This window comes from Canis aureus, chromosome 25 (assembly GCF_053574225.1).
Source record: "Canis aureus isolate CA01 chromosome 25, VMU_Caureus_v.1.0, whole genome shotgun sequence".
Taxonomy (NCBI): Eukaryota; Metazoa; Chordata; class Mammalia; order Carnivora; family Canidae; genus Canis; species Canis aureus.
Genome location: NC_135635.1, coordinates 20,744,328 through 20,764,436, shown reverse-complemented (window position 1 = coordinate 20,764,436; position 20,109 = coordinate 20,744,328). Strand labels below are relative to the sequence as shown.

General features: G+C 35.7%; 1 protein-coding gene across 1 annotated transcript in view; it reads left to right on the top strand.

The window, feature by feature from the left end:
• STK38L (serine/threonine kinase 38 like) overlaps nt 1-20,109 on the top strand; it is an 82,556-nt gene that overhangs the window by 42,280 nt on the left and 20,167 nt on the right. The window contains exons 2-5 of the mRNA XM_077870651.1: nt 8,705-8,849; nt 12,586-12,637; nt 19,377-19,499; nt 19,756-19,839. Coding sequence (XP_077726777.1) covers nt 8,716-8,849; nt 12,586-12,637; nt 19,377-19,499; nt 19,756-19,839 — 393 coding nt within the window. The 5' untranslated portion in view covers nt 8,705-8,715. The remainder of the gene's footprint in view (nt 1-8,704; nt 8,850-12,585; nt 12,638-19,376; nt 19,500-19,755; nt 19,840-20,109) is intronic.

The following is a 20,109-nucleotide window of genomic DNA, read 5'->3' as shown; positions in this document are numbered from 1 at the left end:
ATTCACAACTCTGGTTTAAAAATAAGGATCTTAAAAATAAGCATAACTAAAATAATTTATTATTGAACACACCATATCAAAGAAATGTAAATTAAAACACCAGTAACCTAAAATGTGAGGGGTAGAGAAGTAATGTATAAAGTTTCTGTCTGCCATTGCAGTTAAGTTGTTATTAGTTTAAAATAGGATGTTATAAAATGTAAGCCTCCTGATAACCACAAAAAACCTGTATTAGAAACACAAAAGATTATGAAAAAGAGTCAAAGCATACTTTCAAAAAAAAAAAGAAAGAAAAAGTCATCATTCATGAAACAAGATAGCAAAAGAGGAGGCAAAGACCAAAGGACATAAAAAATAGAAAACAACACAATGGCAATATTAAGTCCTTACCTGTCACTAATCACCTGAAACATAAACAGATTAAATTCTCCAATCAAAAGACACAGAATGACTGAATGGACTAAAAAACAAGACCCAATGATGTGCTGTCAAGAGACTCATTTAAGCTTTAAGGGCACACATAGACTGAGAGTGAAGGGTTGGAAAAAGTTATTTCAAGCAAATGGCAATCATAAGAAAGCAGGATAGCTAAACTTAAATCAGACAAAATAGACTAAGCTAACAAATGGTCAGAAGAGACAGAGAAGGTCATTATGTAATGATAAAGGGGTTAATCATTAATCAAGATTATATAATAATCATAAATAATTATGCACCTGACATGAGAGCACCTAATCTATAACATAAATACTAACAGAAATAATGGGAAATAAACACCTATGCAATAATAGTTGGGAACTTTAATACCCTTTAATGCCCCCTCTCCATAATGGACAGTTCATTCAGATAAAGAATCAATAAGCAAACAGCAGATATGAGTAACACTAGACCAAATGGACCTAACAGACTAAAACAAAACATGCCATTCAACAGGCCACAACACAAGTCTTAACAAATTCAAGAAGATAGGAATTATCTCAAGTATCTTTCTCTGACAACAGTGGTGTGAAATCAATAATAGGAAAGCTGGAAAATTTACAAATACATGAAAATTAAACAACACACTCCTGGACAACTAATGAGTCAAAGTGGAAATCCAGAGAGAAATAATTTTAAAATATGAAACAAATGAAAATGGAAACCCAACATACCAAAACTTATGGAATGCAGCAAAGGCAGTTCTAAGAGTTTATAATAAGTTTATAGTGATAAATGCATACATTAAGAAAAAAGAATGATCTTCAATATCATAACATTACTCCTCAAGGAACTACAAAAAGGAGAGCAAGGTTAACTGAAAGAAGGAATTAATAAAGACCTGAGCAGAAATAAGTAGAGAAGAAGAAAACAATAGAAAAGTTTAACAAAAATTTTGGTTGGTTCTTTGGAAAGATAAACAAAAGTGAGAAACCTTTAGCTAGGCTAACCAAGAAGAAAGAAAGGATTCAAGTAAAATTAGAAATGAAAGAAGATATTACAGCCAATCCTGTAGAAATGCAAAGGATCATAAGGGACTACAGTGAACAATTAAACACCAACAAATTGGATAGCCTTAGAAGGAATAGATGACTTCCTGCAAACATACAATCTACCAAGACCATATCCTGAAGAAATAGAAAATCTGACCAGACCAATAATGAATAAGGAAATTGAATCAGTAATCAAAAATCTCTTAGCAAAAAAAGGCCAGGACAGAGGTTAATATTTCTATAATATGTAAGGAACTCATGTAACTCAATAGCAAGAAGAGTAAATAATCTGATTCAAAATGGACAAAGACTTAGATAAATATTTTTTCCAAAGAAGATATTCAAATGGCCAACAGGTAACTTAAAAGGTAGGTAATATCACTAATCATCAGAGAAATGCAAATGAAAACCTCAGCGAGATATTACTTTCACACCTGTTAGAATAGGTATTATCAAGAGATAACAAGTGTTGGTGAGGATGTGGAAAATCGGAACTCTTATACACTTCTGGTTGAAATATAAATTGTTATGGAGGTGCCCCCCAAAGTTAAAAATAGAACTACCCAATGTTCTGGTTATCTGTCCAAATGAAATGAAATCATTGTCTCGAATAGATAGCTGCACCCCTATGTTCATTGCAACATTATTCACAATAGCCAAGACATGGAAGTAACCTAAGGGTTTATTGATGGATGAATGACTAAAGAAAATATGGTATTTTGATGTAATAGAATATCATTTGGCCATAAAAAAAGGACAGCCTGACATTTGTGACGATATGGATGGACCTCGAGGGCATTATACTAAGTGAAATAAATCAGAAAAGGACAAATACTGTATGACTTCACTTACACATGGAATCTAAAAAAAATTGAACTCCCTAGAAATAGCAGTTTGTTGGCGGTTGCCATGGGCCCCAAGGTAAGGGCAGTGGGAGAAGGAATGGGTTAGAGGTGGTCTTAAAGTGTACAAAATCTCAATTACAAATTCTGGTGATGTACAGCATGGTAACTATAGTTAACAGTACTGTATTGTATATTTAAAAGTTGTTAAGAATAAATCTTAAAAACTTCCCCCCATAAAAATTATAAATATACGATGTGATGAAAAAAAATATATACGATGTGATAGATAACTAACTTTATCATGATAACCATTTCATGATGTATGTATATACTGTATTTACATGTATCAAGTCATTACTTGGGATATCTTAACATTATAAATGTTATATGTCAATTACATCTCTGTAAAGCTGGAAAAACACACATACACACAACAGATGGTATATGAGAAAGTCATCTCATGATTGCCTGGACCAAAAGGGTTTCCCCCTAAATTATGGCTATTTTCACACAGGGAACTTATGTATTATTTTAAGGTTTCCATTTACTTGGGAAAATTGAACGTTTTCTAGATGTTAGCTATTTTTATTTATATATTGTCAATCAGTGTTATTTATCTACTTATTATTAGGGTCCTTATTTTCCCTATACAACTTTAATGTTTAAAATTTAAGCTTTTCATACATTTTAAGAAATGAATTTGTTATTTTTAGCATATACTTTCATACTTCAACATATACTTTTAGTATGCATCGTTATTTTTCAGTTTTCCCCCAAATACTGTCTTTTAATCTTGTTTGATATCCATATTTGTATATTCCAATTTTTTAAAAAGATTTTTATTTATTTATTTATTTACTTACTTATTTACTTATTTATTTATGAGAGACAGAGAGAGAGATAGAGAGAGAGGCAGAGACAGACAGAGGGAAAAGCAGGCTCCATGCAGGGAGCCCGATGTGGGACTCGATCCCAGGTCTCCAAGATCAGGCCCTGGGCCGAAGGTGTCTCTAAACTGCTGAGCCACCCAGGCTGCCCCTGTATATTCCAAATTTTTATGTAGTGATATGTAGCACTGTTTTTATTGTGATTTCTTTTAATACAGTTTCTGCCAATTCAGAGATCACATAGTTACTTATCTATATTTTCTTGTAAATTTTTGAAGTTTAATTTTTCTTTTTTTACTTTATTTCCCTTTTCTTTTCCTTTTTTTTTCTCTTATTTTTTATGTTCACCACTATGAACCATTTGAAATTTATTTTGCCCCTTGGATTGGAATGAACATCTGGCTTGCTTAAATAGAGAACCAGTTGTTCCAACAAAATAAATTGAATAATTCTTCCCTTCCTTCCACAGTCTATGATTAGGTTTCCTCATAAAAAGGCTTTTTTTTGGTTTTTGATCAAGATATTCTTAGGTATTTTATTAATGTTGTTCTCCATCCCCTTCTCCTTGCTACTTTTGTGAACAGGATTATTTTTACATTTCTAAATATAAATCTTTAAAATTCACATTTTAGGGGCTCCTGGGTGGCTCAGCTGGATAAGTGTCTGCCTTTGGCTCAGGTCATGATCTCAGTCGGGGTTCTGGGATTGAGCCCTGCATTGAGCCCTGCTCAGCTAGGACCCTACTTCTCCCTCTCCCTCTGCCCCTCCCCGCATTGGTCTCTCTCTCTCTCTCTCTCTCTCTCTTTCTCTCACTCTTGCTCTATTTCAAATAAATAAAATCTTTAAAAAAATAAGATACACATTTTATTTTTATTTATTTATTTGTGTTAAGATACACATTTTAAAGCACAAATTTTAAACTGAGTCTGGTGACATAACTCAGAATCAGACTTGAACTTAATTTTCTTTCCCTACTAATTTAGCTCTTCCTATAATTCCTATTCTTGCTAATGATGTCACCATTTACCCACCTAGCCCAATCTAAGACCCAGAGGTAATTATAGATTTCAGTCTTTCCAGCTGAATATCTGAGTCTATCTTTTAATCTTTTCTGCTACTATCTTAAATTAGGCCCACTTTATTTTATACTAAACCAGAGATTGTGATTTCAAATGTTTACCAGAAGCAGTCAGGTAATAAAATGCGTGAAGGAGGATGCTGTTGGTGGACTTGGGCAGGATGTCCTGTATTGCAAGGGGGCTGCTGTTTCTCTATCTGGGCATTAATGTGGGTTCATATTTGACTAAGCCGATTATTCAAGAGGACTAGAAATCTGAATTCTTGTGTGAAATCTTCTAATTTCTAAGTCATGGTGCAAGTCAAACAAAATATGACTGCAAGCCACAAGTTTGTAACCCGTGACCATTTATTATTGTGTCCCCCTAACCTGATTTACTTTCCCTCAAACTAATCTACTCCCAGCTTCTTCACCATCCTCCCTGTACTAGCATAATCTCTCTGAAGTGCCAATCAGACAGGATTTTAGAGGTGGTTATATAACTGAACTAACATGAGTTAGTTCCTTGGTTGACTTACAGATGGAAACTACATCGGATGGAGTTGTTGCACAGTCAACTTTATTTGCAGCAAATAAGGAGATTGTGGAGAATGTGTTCCAGAGCTGTGATTCTCCAACAGTGAATGGGTTCCTTTTATTTAGGGTTAGGGTGAATATTTAGAAAGGAGATCCTTGTTATATCATGTGTAGAGGCAGGCATAGGGTCACACATGTGTCTCAAGGAAACATGCCTAGACATGCATGTTTGTTATGTTAATGAGGCTTATGCTCCTTTTTGGGTGGAGAATTTAGCATCATAATGAGGTGGAGGTCACTGTTGGTCACCCCATGGTCCATCTGTGCAGGTATGAGTGGGCGGATAGGCTCAAACTGATCTGAGTGGTCTGGGCCTCCTGAGCCCTTCCCCATAGCAGTTGTTCTAGTGTGAGGGGTAGTTTTGGTTTCCATAATGGGATGCTATGCCCTTTGGGTCTTTTGCCTGAGTTAAGAGATAAGTTGGAAAGAAGAACTTAAGGAAAATGTGGAATAAAGGTTGGTAGGTACATGCAGGTGGGCGGTAAAGTTCAGTCTTAGGGTCTTGGTGACAAGAGGCTTAACTGCACTAAAACGTACCATTTTTAGGAGAGTTCTTGATACTTGGGTAGTAAGTGCTCAGTAAATGTTATTTGTTGGCTGTTACCTTTCACTTAGTTAAAAGCCCTGAATGACTCGCATTTATGCTTAGTGTATTTTAACAGGCAGAAAGGTATTTTATCATAACTCCTACCTGTTATGGAGCTCTACTTTCATCTTCTGCTATTTCACTGAATATACTCAAGCCATGTCTAAACTCCTGTCTATCAGTCTGTTTCATACCCTTACACCTCTTCCTCCCCTGCCCTGACTTGTGAACCCTTATTCCTCCCCACCCACTCCAAGTTTAGTTCAAGTATCTCCTCTTCTGTGAAACCTTTGACTACTCTTAAACCCTTGAAGAGCCAATTTCTCCCTTTTTTGCATCCCCATAAGATTGTGAACTCCCTAAGGCAGGGACTATATTTTATCCTCAGCATTCTCAGTGATTTGTGCAGTGCTGGTACATAGTGTAAATCTGCAGTAAATGTTAGCTGTAAATAATACAACTAGAAAGAGTTAGTGCTGGAACTTGAGCCTCTACCTGACTGAATTTCTTGCTCTTCATATTGTACTGCCTTAGAGGAAAGAAGCTGTGGCTGCCCTATATTAGGGACCCAGGATATACAGTCTCCTATCTGAGGACCTATAGTAGCTCAGGGCATTATGGTTGCAACTAAATGCATTTAGAAACATTTTTATACTCCAAGGTAATACAGTAGCATTAAGGATACTCTTTTCTCTAATAAGTGGTATGTAAGGTGAAATCCCCAGTTAAGTAGTGTGTTTTGCCAGTCAGGTAAAGCAATTCTGTTTTCCTACTTTAGAAGTTTGATGGCAAATGATTGGAGACACTAAATCTATTTATAGGTAGCTTGACTGCCAGATTTGTTATCGCCTTTCCCCAGGCTTGATAAACGAAAGAATGTTGGACTTAACTATTGGTAGTGTCTCCATTAATGACTAGGGGAGTCTGGAGAAAACATGTGGACAGGAAATTCAAGGGCACCTAGTGTTGTTTTTTTATCAGTCCAGGAATTCTAGACTTGCAAATTGTATCCTGTTCTTTTTCTGACTAAAGAAAGGGCTTCAGTAAAAGACAAAGGACAGTGTTAAATCCATTAGAGGAATAAATTTGCAATATAATAAGTGCCAGTCATCTAGATCATTCTTTGTAATAATTTGGTCACTCTTGTTCTTGGTTTTGTTTAATTTGAAGTTTTTAAAGCCTATTTGTGTCTGCTTAGAAGGAAATTATTTTTTCTTTTTTTAAAGCTCTTTTCTAAAGGATATTATTTAATCAAGACTAGGGGTGGGATTTTGTCTTTTTCTGCAATTATATCTCTCAAGTAGGATTTTTCCCCCTGAAATTAACATAACACTAAATGATTCTGTAGTTTTTAATCCAAAGAAAACTATTACACATGAAACATATAATTTCAACTCCATTAAATTTGAGTTCTGTTACCATCATTTAGTGAATGCCTACTCTGTGCTCAGCATTTTGCCAGATGTTATAATACTTTATTACAAAGATGAATAGGTTTTGCTCTAATTTGGTTTTTAAACACAGTATACTATACTTTCAGGTATGTATGTATAACTAGAGTGGAAAGGCTTAATCATGATTAGGTTATGTAGTGTCTGGAAGTTGTTTTTCATTACTCAACACCCACCTTTGAATTTTGGAGTTAAACTCATTACATCTTCTTAAGATGGGAGAAACCTGATCTTGTGTTTAATACCTCTTTTATAAAGACCTCAGATTCTTACATTCTTATCTAATACAACTTCATATTTATTTCTGTACTGTTGATGCATACAATTGTTTAGAATTGTTTTGAATTCCGTAGCATTTTTTTTTGTGTTAAAAATGTCCCCCAAAGTTTTGCTCAGTAATAATTCTGCTCAGCTCGAGCTCCTCAGTTTTTCCTCAATCTGGGAAAGCCCAGTCAGCAGGAGAACTTAGTGCTGGCCATCTCCAGCTACTTTAAAGTACCTTGGGTGAGATAGTGATCAGTCTGTTATTTATTTATTTTTAAGAATCTGCCTTAGTCAGACACCGTTAACATTGATTGATTGATTGATTTTATTTATTTATTTATTCATGAGCGACACAAAGAGGCAGAGACATAGGCAGAAGGAGAAGCAGGCTCCCTGTCGGGAGCCTGATGTGGGACTCCATCCCAGGACCTTTGGATCATGCCCTGAGCCAAAGGCAGATCTGCTCAACCACTGAGCCACCCAAGCATCCCCCATTAAATGTTTAAATTGAGTAACAGTTCTCTTTGTTTGGATGCCATGCTCACCAAGCAATCTTCTGATCCTAATTAAAAGCTTTACATCTGGCTTGCTTGCAAGGATGGAATGCATTTGCCAGAAGATGCAAGTCTCTGTTCCTTGTTGCTCAGTTTCTTAGTGTGTAAATCAGTAAATTGCTATTATGTCATACATATCAGTCTCTTGTGAACTCTGTTAGGATAAAGTAGCTTCCAGAATTTGATTACTCTGGGTCTCTGGAAGCTGAAGGTCAGAGCTTGCTCTACAAAGTCCCTTGGCAGCCAGTCAACTGCCTTCCAAGGCCATACCCTGAATTTATCACACATCTTTCTTTCTGACTTCCACAAGCATTACTTAGGTGTTATTTCTTTGTGCTTTTATTTAAGAGGCATCACAGATGATTTTGGTTGGTTGGTTTTTTCAGTATTCACTTTTTCTTTTAGATTTAAAAAAAATTATTCATAAGAGACAGAGAGAGAGAGAGAGAGAGAGGCAGAAACATAGAGGGAGAGGCAGGCTCCTTTCAGGAAGCCTGATGTGGAACTGGATCCTTGTACCCAGGATCACATCCGGAGCCAAAGGCAGACGTTCAACTGCTGAGCCACCCAGGGATCCCACTATTCACTTTTTGAAAGGACCATATGGACCTTGGATAGCCATAGTTGGGTCTTGGCTGTTTTTCTTCCTAGGAATTGGCAAAGCAATTTGAAAATTCTTGATCAGGTTCAGATCATCTGGACAAATGAGAAATGGATCTGGAACCCCTGGATATTGCTCTTTGTTAGAGCTTCTAAGTTTTTTTACCCTGTCCAAATGTTGAAAAAATGTAACAGGCACTTCTTGTGTTTGATGAGAATTATTTGTGAACTTAAATTCCATATGCCTAAAGGAAGCTCCTTAGAACACCACTGCAAGTTTTATCTCTTCCCCTTTTGAGGATTTAGGATGCACATTGGCCTATTAAAGAAGCTAAGAATATGAGGATAGAAAGTGTTTTTCTCCTGAACAATCTGTGTTTATATGTTGTTTCAGTTTCGGTTACTATGGCAATGACAGCAGGGACCACAAGCACCTTTCCTATGAGCAACCATACCCGGGAAAGAGTGACCGTGGCCAAGCTCACGTTGGAGAATTTTTACAGCAACCTAATTTTACAGCATGAAGAGAGAGAAACCAGGTATAGTAAAGGCTGGTCAGAATTTTCTGTTTGGTTTAATAAGCTGTTGTGTTGCAAGTGGAGAATATAGACATGTTGTCCATTAATAATATAAATATTGTGGATCCTTATATGATGTTTTTAGGTTTCCTATTCAAGCTGACAGTGTCTCTAGTTATTTTCACAGAATGGTTTCTTGACTGTGCACCTATACGTTAACGTCACATGTCAACTGATATCTTAAATAAAATATTTCCAACCATAAAATTATATCTTTATACTTTATGAATAGTTAATATTATTAATTATCCAAAAACATGTATAGGGTGCAAGTGCAGGTGGAAGAATAAAAACATGAACGACATGTTATTTTGCCTTCAGAAAACTCTAGTAAGGGAGTTAATATCCATAAATATTACATGAAAGAGTGAAAAGCATCACAAAGAGAAGGGCAGAGAAGGGAGAGATTGCTTTTGACTGAAGTAACTGGAAGGACTTCCTAAATGGTAGTGGCATTTATCCGGGCTCTCAAGGAAGAGCATTAATTATATATGCATTAATGGGAGAAGAAAAAGATAAAAGAGCAGGAGGAAGGATATTACAGACAGAAGAAATCACCTTTGGTGCTGGGTCAAGCAAGAGCCATTTAGTTCGAACTGGATTCAGCATATCCTGGGAGCCTTAGACACTTTGTTTTTTCGTGGGTTTTTTTTTTTTAAGATTTTATTTATTTATTCATAGAGACACCACACACACACACACACACACACACAGAGAGAGAGAGAAAGAGAGAGAGAGAGGCAGAGAGAGAAGTAGGCACCATTTAGAGAGCCTGAGGTGGGACTCGATCCAGGGTCTCCAGGATCTAGCCCTGGGCCACAGGCGGCGCTAAACCACTGCGCCACCGGGGCTGCCCGACACTTTTTTTTTTTTCCTGACACTTTGTTAATATAGCTATTCTCTTGGGAGTAGAGAGCCTTGAAGATTTTTGAACAGAATCAATGATCATGGGTGTTTCTCTAGAAGAGTACTTTAGTTGTGATGTACAGAATGGATTGTGTGTAGAGAGGTAAGAAACAAGAAAGGCTAGTGATGTAGTCCAGACACATGAAAAGGAAGCTTGAATTAGGATGGTGACAATGGAACAGAATTTAGGATTAAGAAAGGTGGACAGTGTGGTGCCTAGCTAGGTATGAAATGTTGGACAGGTCTAACTGCAGATCAGCCAAGCTGAGCAGAAAATTGAACTAGAAAACAAAACTTGAGTAATTATTCAGAAGTCAACCTAGAGACACAGAGTAGGAAAATATGAAGGAAAGTTAAGAAATATGGAGAATGGTGAGGAGAGCAAACATCTCCAACCAAAGTTCCTAAAGGAAGTGAAGAAAGAAACTCGAGTGGAGGCAGGTTAAACTAAATTCAGCATCAGCAGAACTTCCAGAAGATTCAATTTAGCTCTAAGGAAAGTGATCATAAATGGATCTGAGTGTAAATGTGTGGATATATCTCAACACGAATGGCATAAAAACAACAACAACATTGGTAATAATGTCTTAGACATTTTTAAAAGTAGAATTAAAATATTTTCCAATGGTAGACTATCAGTCAGGAGGAAAGTAAGTGGAATTAAAGTGTTTCTAGAGGTCTTTGTATCTCCACAATAGAGGTACAACATACAGAGTGGCAAAGATCGATTCATTTCAGACTAATAGAGTTTGTAACTTCCAAACTGGTAGAAGGGAAACATGGAATGAGAAAAAAACCTGGTTCAAAATAAGGCAAGGGGGAAAAAAAAATCCTGAAAAACCAAAAAGTCGACACAAATAGAAACCACGCAATCAGAAATGAATCCAAACATATGAGTAATTATACTAATTGTGAATACAATGAAAGTCTCTGGAAATCATCCAATCACCAAAGGAGAATGAACAAAGTAGAACAGAATCAGGGAAAGAAAGACTGCTTTATCAGGAGGCAGACAAGTTATGCATCAGAATTTTGAAGACTTGTTGTCTTTTCTTGATGAACTCTTTCAGTAATTCGGTTTTGCCCTCTATTTCCAAACAAAGAAAAGAATAAAAGTATCTGCTGTTATTTAAAAAAAAAAAAAAAAAAAGTCTCAGCTTGGTGCCATGGAAGTCCTAATCAACAATCAGCCCCTTTTTTCTCAAAGCTTGTGCTTTAGGACTACATGTGATGAATTTTTAAGGCTTAACTCATTGGATATATATACATAATCCAAATAAAGTATGAATCAGAACAAAATGTCAGAGCATTTAGGAAGAAAACTGTTTTCTTTAAGGTTCAAGAGAAGTCCCAGGTCTTCTCATTTAGATATGGTAGAAACGGGTGACGGTTACTGTTTCTCTCTCTGGAGTAAGGGATGACTTCATGAAGTATTAGTTTTGGCAAGTACTGGGGAGAGGGGGCAGTAGAGATTTGGCAGTAGAATGAAATTGCTTGTATATTGATGGGCGCTCCCAGGTTAGTGGTCCTCCTACACTGTGGATTCTGTCTGCAGAGGAGAAAACTCAAAGTCATTCAACAAGCAGCCCTGCAGTGCCCAGAGGCTCATGATAGCAGGCCTTGAGCTTATTCCATCCTAAGGGCTGGGCTTAGAAAAATAGTGTGTATAAAAAGATTAAAAAAAAAATCAGTGCGATAAGCACCAAGGTGTCTGTTACAAATGTTGAAGAAGTAGGCAGAGAACATGTCAATAGGTATCATTGTCATTGGGGTGCTGATTTATGAACAGGCTTTAGATATTTTTGTGATGAATTTCCCATAAGAATAATGGGTTAGGAAAGAGCTTACCTTTAGACATAGTATCATAGATGACAAATACTTAAAAAAAAATGTATATGATGATTTCAATCCTCAACCCTTATATTCCCCTGTAGCTAAATCCTGGAAAGTTAGTCTTATTCTAACATACTCCAAAACTAATTCGGAAGAGCTCTCTCAGCTTTATCCTTAGGAAAAACCAATACTATAGAAATAAAATAATTGATATTCAGTTGGAAATGAGTTGCGAAATTTGTATCACAGGCATCTCTGTAGTTACTAGTTACTTCATCCATCTACCCCTCCCCCACTCCTCTCCATCCCCCTGCAGTGGTTAGGTTAACTAACTTCAGTGGTGTCGTTTAAAAATTATGTATAACTGGACTTGGCGATGCCTAGAAAAGCAAAGGTTCTGGTGGTTAATGGTTTTTTTAATGTATAGTTTTCAAAGAATCAGAATAAAATACACTCAATTACATTGAACATTCTTTCTTGACTGATTAGGACGCCAAGCTTAGACTTCAAATGAAGGACTTACACAAGCTCATTTAGCTAATAATTATTAGGATCAGGATTCAAGCAGGAATATCCACCTTAAATATTTATACTTTGAGTCACTATAGTTACCTTTGTATACTTCTTCTAATGTAAACATTGATAAATGTTAATGATTTTGGTGGTTTGAATAGTACAACAGATTTTCCTCGTTAGAACATTAGTCACCTTTGCCAATCATCGATTTGAGCAGCATTAGAGGCAAATTTTTCATTTGGCCAGTATGACAAAGTGAAATCTGGGTTGGGTTTGTATTTTGAGAAGGAAAACTATTCTTAGTGGTTATTTTGATTCAACTTGAAATATTTTTTTTTTTAGCATAGAAAACTGATGTAAGCTCAAATAAATAAGTGAACATTTCTTAAATGGTAATAGTTAGGAATGTATTTAAAATTTAAATTATTTTTTCTTTGAAAAGGCAGAAGAAATTAGAAGTGGCCATGGAAGAGGAAGGATTAGCAGATGAAGAGGTAATGTTAGCTATAATTACTGTGACTGTAGTTAATGATACTATATATTTAAAAGTTACTAAGAGTGGATCTTAAATGTTTTCACTATAAAAAAATTACTTATGAGGTGATGGATAGCCTTATTGTAGTAATTATTTCATGATATGTATGTGCATCAAAACATCATGTTATAGACCTTAAGCTTGCAGTGCTGTATGTCAGTTATATCCCAAGAAAGTTCGTGCAGGGTCAGGAGGGGGTTAATTACTGTTGAATAACAACCTGGTGACTTTTTCATTTATTGATATCAGATGATTTTATAACTTAGGTAATGTAGATTTTGTCATTTGAATATGGGCTTCTTACTTTGTTGCTATGATGGAGATCCTTAAAAGGAGGCAGCTTTTTATGATTTCAATTCTAGAACATAGATTTAGTGAACAGGGTCTATAGGATCCTAAGTGCATAAAACAAGAAAAGTGGGCTCCAAGAAGAATCCACAAATTACCAAATCTTCTCATATTTTTTCCTGAATATTGCTTAAAACCATCCAGTTCTCTAGTCCATGCCTCTACCTTCTTTTAAACTACTGTGTGTTTCATTTGAAGAAAAATGCCTCCATCTGGTCTCTCTCTTCCTGCAATCCGGGCTGTACTCCCACCCACAGGTTTTCTGCACACTCCAGAGTTCTCTAAAAACAGGTTTGATCCATCACTCTTTTGCTTACTACCTTTCATTGGCTCCCAAATACTCTTGGATAAGGATAGAGTCTTTAATCTTTAACATTAATGTGCAAGACCCTTCACAGTTTGGCCTCTGCTTTCTCTCTCTAGCTGCATCTCTTGTCCCCCACTCGCATGCTGGCCACCACTACTGAGTTACTTTAACTTCCACACGCTTGCCTTTAGACCTTTCATAGGCTTTTTCTGCTGCTTAGAACTTCCTTACTCTTGCCCAATTCTCATTATTCTTCAAGAAGCTCTGGGTCTCAGTTTGGGCCTCAGTTCCACTGGGAAATCTTCCCTAATCTCTTGAAGTACTCCTCCTACATTTTACATTAACACTGTTCCTGTCCCTGTGGCAGCCGTCAAATATCATCTCCCCACAGTAGCAATTTCATAATGTCTTACTCAGCATTATTCCTTCAGCAATGGTGGAGAGCCATATATAAAATAAATATTTGGTGAATTAAGTGAACAATGACCTTTCTCTCTGGGAGTTTACCAATTAGAAGGAGACATGATATATGTATGTGTGTAAAAAAATATGTATACATGATAGAATGTGGCAAATTTTGAAAATACAAGGATATTCTGTATAAGGAATCAGAAATTGATTTAATCAGAATCGAATCTTAAAAAAATAAGTAGATTTACGTTAGAATTAAGACATATATACAAAATAATTACAGAACAATGAAAGGACACAGTAAAGGAAATAGCAACATAAATTGACAGCACATAATGGAAATGCTAGGCTTGTAGTAGTTTATTTTTTTTTTTTTTTTTTTTTTTTTTTTTCTTGTAGTAGTTTATTAAGAAATGTACACTTTGTTTTCTAGGCAGTGGGAGATATAACTATGATTAATTTAAGTTTTCAGGGATCAGAAAAGAATTTCTGTATTTAAAGAGTATTCTAAATGATGATTTGAAATCAAACCATTCTTGAATCTTCCCTATACCTTTCCTAGGACTGTACCTGTATTTTTCTGTTGAGAATGTTTAAATAAAGTATCTTATGATTTGCACCAAATGTGGTTATTTTGTTAATCAGCTGACTCAATTTAGAAAACCCAAGTATTTACATAAAATTATTACAAGAAACATTTAAAAAACTCATTTAATTAAATTCTTTAGACTTTATTCGAGAAAGGTAGTGATTTAAATATGTATTATAATCAATAAAGAATAAAGCTAAACAACCTTTTCTTACATTTATTCATTAATATTAATAACTTATTAATAATCTTATAAGCATATAATGCATATTACATATCATTATATATACATATATATAAATCTTAAGCAGAAGATCCTAATTTGAAATCTTGAGAGAGAAATTATAAAAACAGATGCTCAGGGGCCAAGCAGATAACATGAATAGGGAAGCTGGCCAGGATGTTTTCATGACATCTTAGGTTATACAATCTTTTTGACCAACACACTTTGTTTCACATTCAATTCCCAAGAATATTTTTTTCACTTCCATGAAGAAGTAGATTCTTTTTTTTTCTTTTTCTAAAATATCTGATCCTTGCAGTTTATCTTTTGATAAACTTTACTTTTCACTTTACTGAAAGGAAACAAGAACATCAGCCCCATTTTATATGTCACCTGATGACTGACATCAATGGTGGAGACTGTGACCAATTAGAGACCTGATGTCCCTCAAAAGGCAACTGACTGCCACTTTGACCCAGTGTGGCCAAGTTTCTGTTTTTCAAGAAAAACTGGAAATCTGGACTTTTATGTGAAATCACCTGCTTTTTAAAATATTGGCAAATAATTCAAGTGTTTTAAAGACAACCTGCAGGCCAAATTAAATACATCTGTGGGTTGAATACAGCTTCTAGTTTGTAACCTCTATTATGCAGCAGGAAGTGCTAAGTACATTTAGAGTTATTTTCCTAATTAACTTGTAGAAAATGTGATATGATTTATACCTAAAGATAGTGGCCAATAATAACTATAAAACTTCTAATATTTTTCTGTGAAGATATTTTAATTCCACAAATGCTTATTGTTAGGCTCCATGCTAGATTATGTCAAATTCTACAAAATAGACATTCTCCCCTAACCTTAATATTAAATATGTTGGAACTATCATTATGTGAAGTGGATTTTTCTTTTTAAAGATTTTATTTGGGCAGCGGTTTAGCTGAGGGTGTGATCCTGGAGACCCGTGGTTGAGTCCCATGTCGGGCTCCCTGCATGGAGCCTGCTTCTCCCTCTCTCTCTCTCTCTCTCTCTGTCTCTCATGAATAAATAAATACAATCTTTTAAAAAATAAAGATTTTATTTATTTGAGAGAAAGAGAGCGTGTGCACAAGTGGGATAAGGGGCAAACGGAGAGGGAGATTTTCTGCTGAGCAGGGAGCCTGACATGGGGCTTGATCCCAGGCAGGACCTGGGGATCATGACCTGAACTAAAGTCAGACACTTAACTGATTGAGCCACCCAGGACCTCTGGGGTGGATCTCTTGAAAAAATAAAATTGTTTTATAAAAATCTAGTTTTAAATTGAAAAATAGTATTTATCTTTAACTTATTCATAATAGAAAATCTTCGTAAAATAATTTGTGAAAGTTACTTGTGAAAATTAAACCATGTAATGTGGTTCATGTAGAGCATATATGTGGAGATGAAGTTGCCAGCTGAACTCTTTCATATCTCAGAATTTGTAAGTACACTGTCTTATACAAAAACTGAGCATCCCACAGATCGAGAATTGGAGGAACGCCCATTTAAAAAGGAATGGAGAAAGGAAAAAAAAATGTATGTCTAGTTTTGTCTCATTTAAGCAAATCTTAACAGACATGGAATATTATTCACTCTAATGGAAAAACAAAATAGACAAATTTAAGCTGCAAAAGGGAGCTATGAAATGTTAAGCATGTCCACAGCTTTTGTTGTCCTCTTTGGCGAGAAAGGATATGATTACCACAAAAACATTATTTGGTTTTTAAGGCTACTTACTTAATCTATGCAAGTCATGAGCAGATACATCAACGTGCTTTTTTCATCTCTCTCTCTCTATATATATATATATGTATTTTTTATTTAATTTTAAATGTAAAAACTTAATAGTTTTTAAATTTTAATTCCCGGTATATAGTCAACAATGTTATATTAGTATAATATAGTGATTCAACAATTCTGTACATTACTTAGTGCTCATCTTGTCATCAGTATATTTTTTTTAAGATTTAATTATTTATTTGAGAGAGAGAAAGCAAGTGCGTACAGAAGGGAGGGACAGAGGGAGTCTCCAGCTGAGCGTGGAGCCCTACTTGGGGTCTCCCATCTCAAAATCTGTGTAGTTAAAACCAAGAGTTGGATGCTTAACCAACTGGGCCACGCAAGTGCTTCATCAATATATTTTTTAGCTGTAGCTTGCTTCACCTCCTTCTGGACTGCAACACTAATTTTATGACTAACACCCAGGGGGGCACCAGGGTGGCTCAGTTGGGTTACTCACTGGACTCTTGGTTTTGGCTCAGGTCATGATCTCAGGGACGTGGGGTCTGGGCTCCGGCTTAGCAGGGGGAATTTGCTTCCCTTCTCCCTCTTCCTCTTCCTCTCCCCATGCTTACACTACTTTACGTCTCCATAAAATAAAAATAAAACTTTTAAAAAAAGACTAATATCTCGGAATAGGGTTTTGTTTTTTTAAGTAATGTAACAATGTTATAGTGATGTCCCATTTTTATAGAATTATGTGTTCCATACACTTGTGATTCTCCCTTTTTGCCATTAAATAGCTGTACCCTAGACTACATAAATATTGTTTACTTACTGTATTATACAAGCTATTAAATATTAGTGAACATTATTTACTTTAGTGGCCTCTTTTCTGTTGATTTTGAGCACAATTTATGAAAGTATGTAGTGAGGTCATCTTTTCCATTCAGATTAGACGAGTTTCTGAAACTACACCCAACTGTACTCCATTTTATAGACCACAAAGTTAGAAGCCGTGGAAGAGTTTCAAAATTCTTAAATTTATTCATTTATATAATTAAAACAACCCCCCCTCCAAACCTCTTTACTGCTTTGAGAGACACGATACTATAGTGCCACCATGTGGTCTTTTTAATTAGTCTTAAAAAACAAGCTGATTTGGGGGGGCTCTTTTGTTTTACTATAGTTCATCAGTTATTTTTTAAAAATCATTCAGTGGGCATTTTTGAACAAAAGAATTTTCTTTCTTTTTTTCTAAAAAGATTTTATTTATTTATTCATGAGACAGAGAGAGAGAGAGAGAGAGAGAGAGAGAGGTAGAGAGGTAGAGACACAGGCAGAGGGAGAAGCAGGCTCCATGCGGGGAGCCTGTGGGACTCGATCCCGGGTCTCCAGGATCACACCCCGGACTGCAGGCGGTGCCAAACCGCTGTGCCACCGGGGCTGCCAGAGAGAGAGAGAGAGAAAGAGAGAGAGAGAGAGAGAGGTAGAGACACAGGCAGAGGGAGAAGCAGGCTCCATGCGGGGAGCCCCATGTGCGACTCGATCCCGGGTCTCCAGGATCACACCCCGGACTGCAGGCGGTGCCAAACCGCTGTGCCACCGGGGCTGCCCACAAAAGAATTTTCTTCACCGTTTCTACCATTGATGTGCCTGCGTACATCCACTGATGTACGACAGTACAACATCTGATGTACATCAGTACAGCTGAGCCACACAGATTGCCCTGTTTAAAGATGTTTAAATCAAAGATATAACTCCTTGATTTCATTTTATTACATTAATTTTGTTAGAAAAAAAATTTAAAAAAATTTTGTTAGAAATATCAGAATTCGCAGCCCTGTGGCTCAGCGGTTTAGTGCTGCCTTCAGCCCAGGGCCTGATCCTGGAGACCCGGGATCCAGTCCCACGTCAGGCTCCCTGCATGGAGCCTGCTTCTCCCTCTGGCTGTCTCTGCCTCTCGCTCTCTGTTTCTCATGAATGAATAAATAAATAAAATATTTTTTAAAAAAAGAAAGAAATATCAGAATTCCATTGCACTGGTGATACACATTTACATATTTCCATTTAATTGACTGTTTGCCTTACCTTTTTGAAAACATCTATGCAGGAGTAGTAAGACACCATTCAGTGGTCATACCTTGAGCTGCGTTTGTAAGCAGTGTTTCTGAACTGTTCTGGTTCTGTTGACTTTGACTTTCCTCAAAATGGAACTCCTGAAAGCCTGGTAGGGTTCAATTGAAGATGACCAGGTGCTTAATTTTTTTCATTTTGTTTATTTCCCACTGTGTGCGACTTCTGCCAGGAACTAATGGAATGTCAGCAGAGTTTTGTTTGGTAAGGGGGAAAATGAGGTTTAGAACAATGAAGTAAATGCCTCTTCCAAATATGAACTTCAGGTATTTTATGATCTTATCAACCTTAGAATTTTTTTGGTGATCTTTGGAGAGTGCATTATGAAATTCCTGACTTGAATATTTTAATGAACTCTTCATGTAATTATTATTTTTTTTGCAATTTCATAGTTTTAGGAAGTTGTGTGACAAATCTCAAAGCAGTTTATTAAAATTTATCTAAGAAGAAAGTTCTATCATAAGTAAATCATGGAAAAAAATAAGTAAATCATGGAAATGCTGCTCTAGTATTATTTTTGGTGTCCTACGTCTCAGTAGTTGTTACAGAACTACCCTGGAAATTAGAGAATTGAAGCAAAGTAGATTGCATGACTGTAAAATTCATGATCAGAATACTATTAGCATTTCCTAAAGCTTAACTTTTATGTATGAATTAAGGTCGTATATATATGAATAAATGATGAACTTCATTAAGATGAAATATTTAATGGAGTTCACCCAAGAATAAAGATTTATTAATTGGTAAAAATAAAAAATGTTTTTTCTTTAGATTGTTTTATTCTTTCCAAGCTTACCAAATACTCAACTTTGGTAAATAAGTTCTAACGCTAGTATATAATATTTAGATACTTCACCCCCATTTTATATACTTTAAGTATTACAGGCTTACTTTATAGCAATCTAAATTTTAGAATCATCCTTTTAAATTGTCTTTTTTTTTAATAGAAAAAGTTACGCCGATCACAACATGCCCGAAAGGAAACAGAGTTCTTACGGCTCAAGAGGACCAGACTTGGCTTGGATGACTTTGAGTCTCTGAAAGTTATAGGAAGAGGAGCATTTGGAGAGGTTACTTCTTTTTTAAAGAAACTGCTGTTGAAAATATATAGCTTAAGAAAGCTTAAAATATGTATTCCAATAGTTTAATAGGTATTAAAAGTTTAATGTATCAAAATAGCTTAATTTTAAGAATTCCTAAAATATAAACAAATATGAACAATGGCAAATTGCAACACTGATCTCTTTAAAAGAATTCACCTTTTGCTCCTAAATCAATAGTAGTGACTGTTTAACACTGATAATATGGTCAATTTTTACATTTTAGGTGCGGCTGGTCCAGAAGAAGGATACAGGGCATATCTATGCAATGAAGATATTGAGAAAAGCTGATATGCTTGAAAAAGAGCAGGTATGAGTTCTTTAACACATAAAACCAAAGGATTACCACCGACTAGGTATTAGAGTAATTATTAATATTGGAATTTGTAAAAAGAAGTCTGCATATCTCACGCCTTCTAGCTTATTACTTTTTTGATAGCCTGTTTTATTGTTCCTTAAGTTCTTATAGTTAAAATCTCTTCCAAATTTACAATCTGAAAATGTATTAGCCTGTTCAGGCTGCCATAAAAAAATACCACTGAAGAAAAAAGAAAGAAAATACCACCGAGTAGGTGTCTTC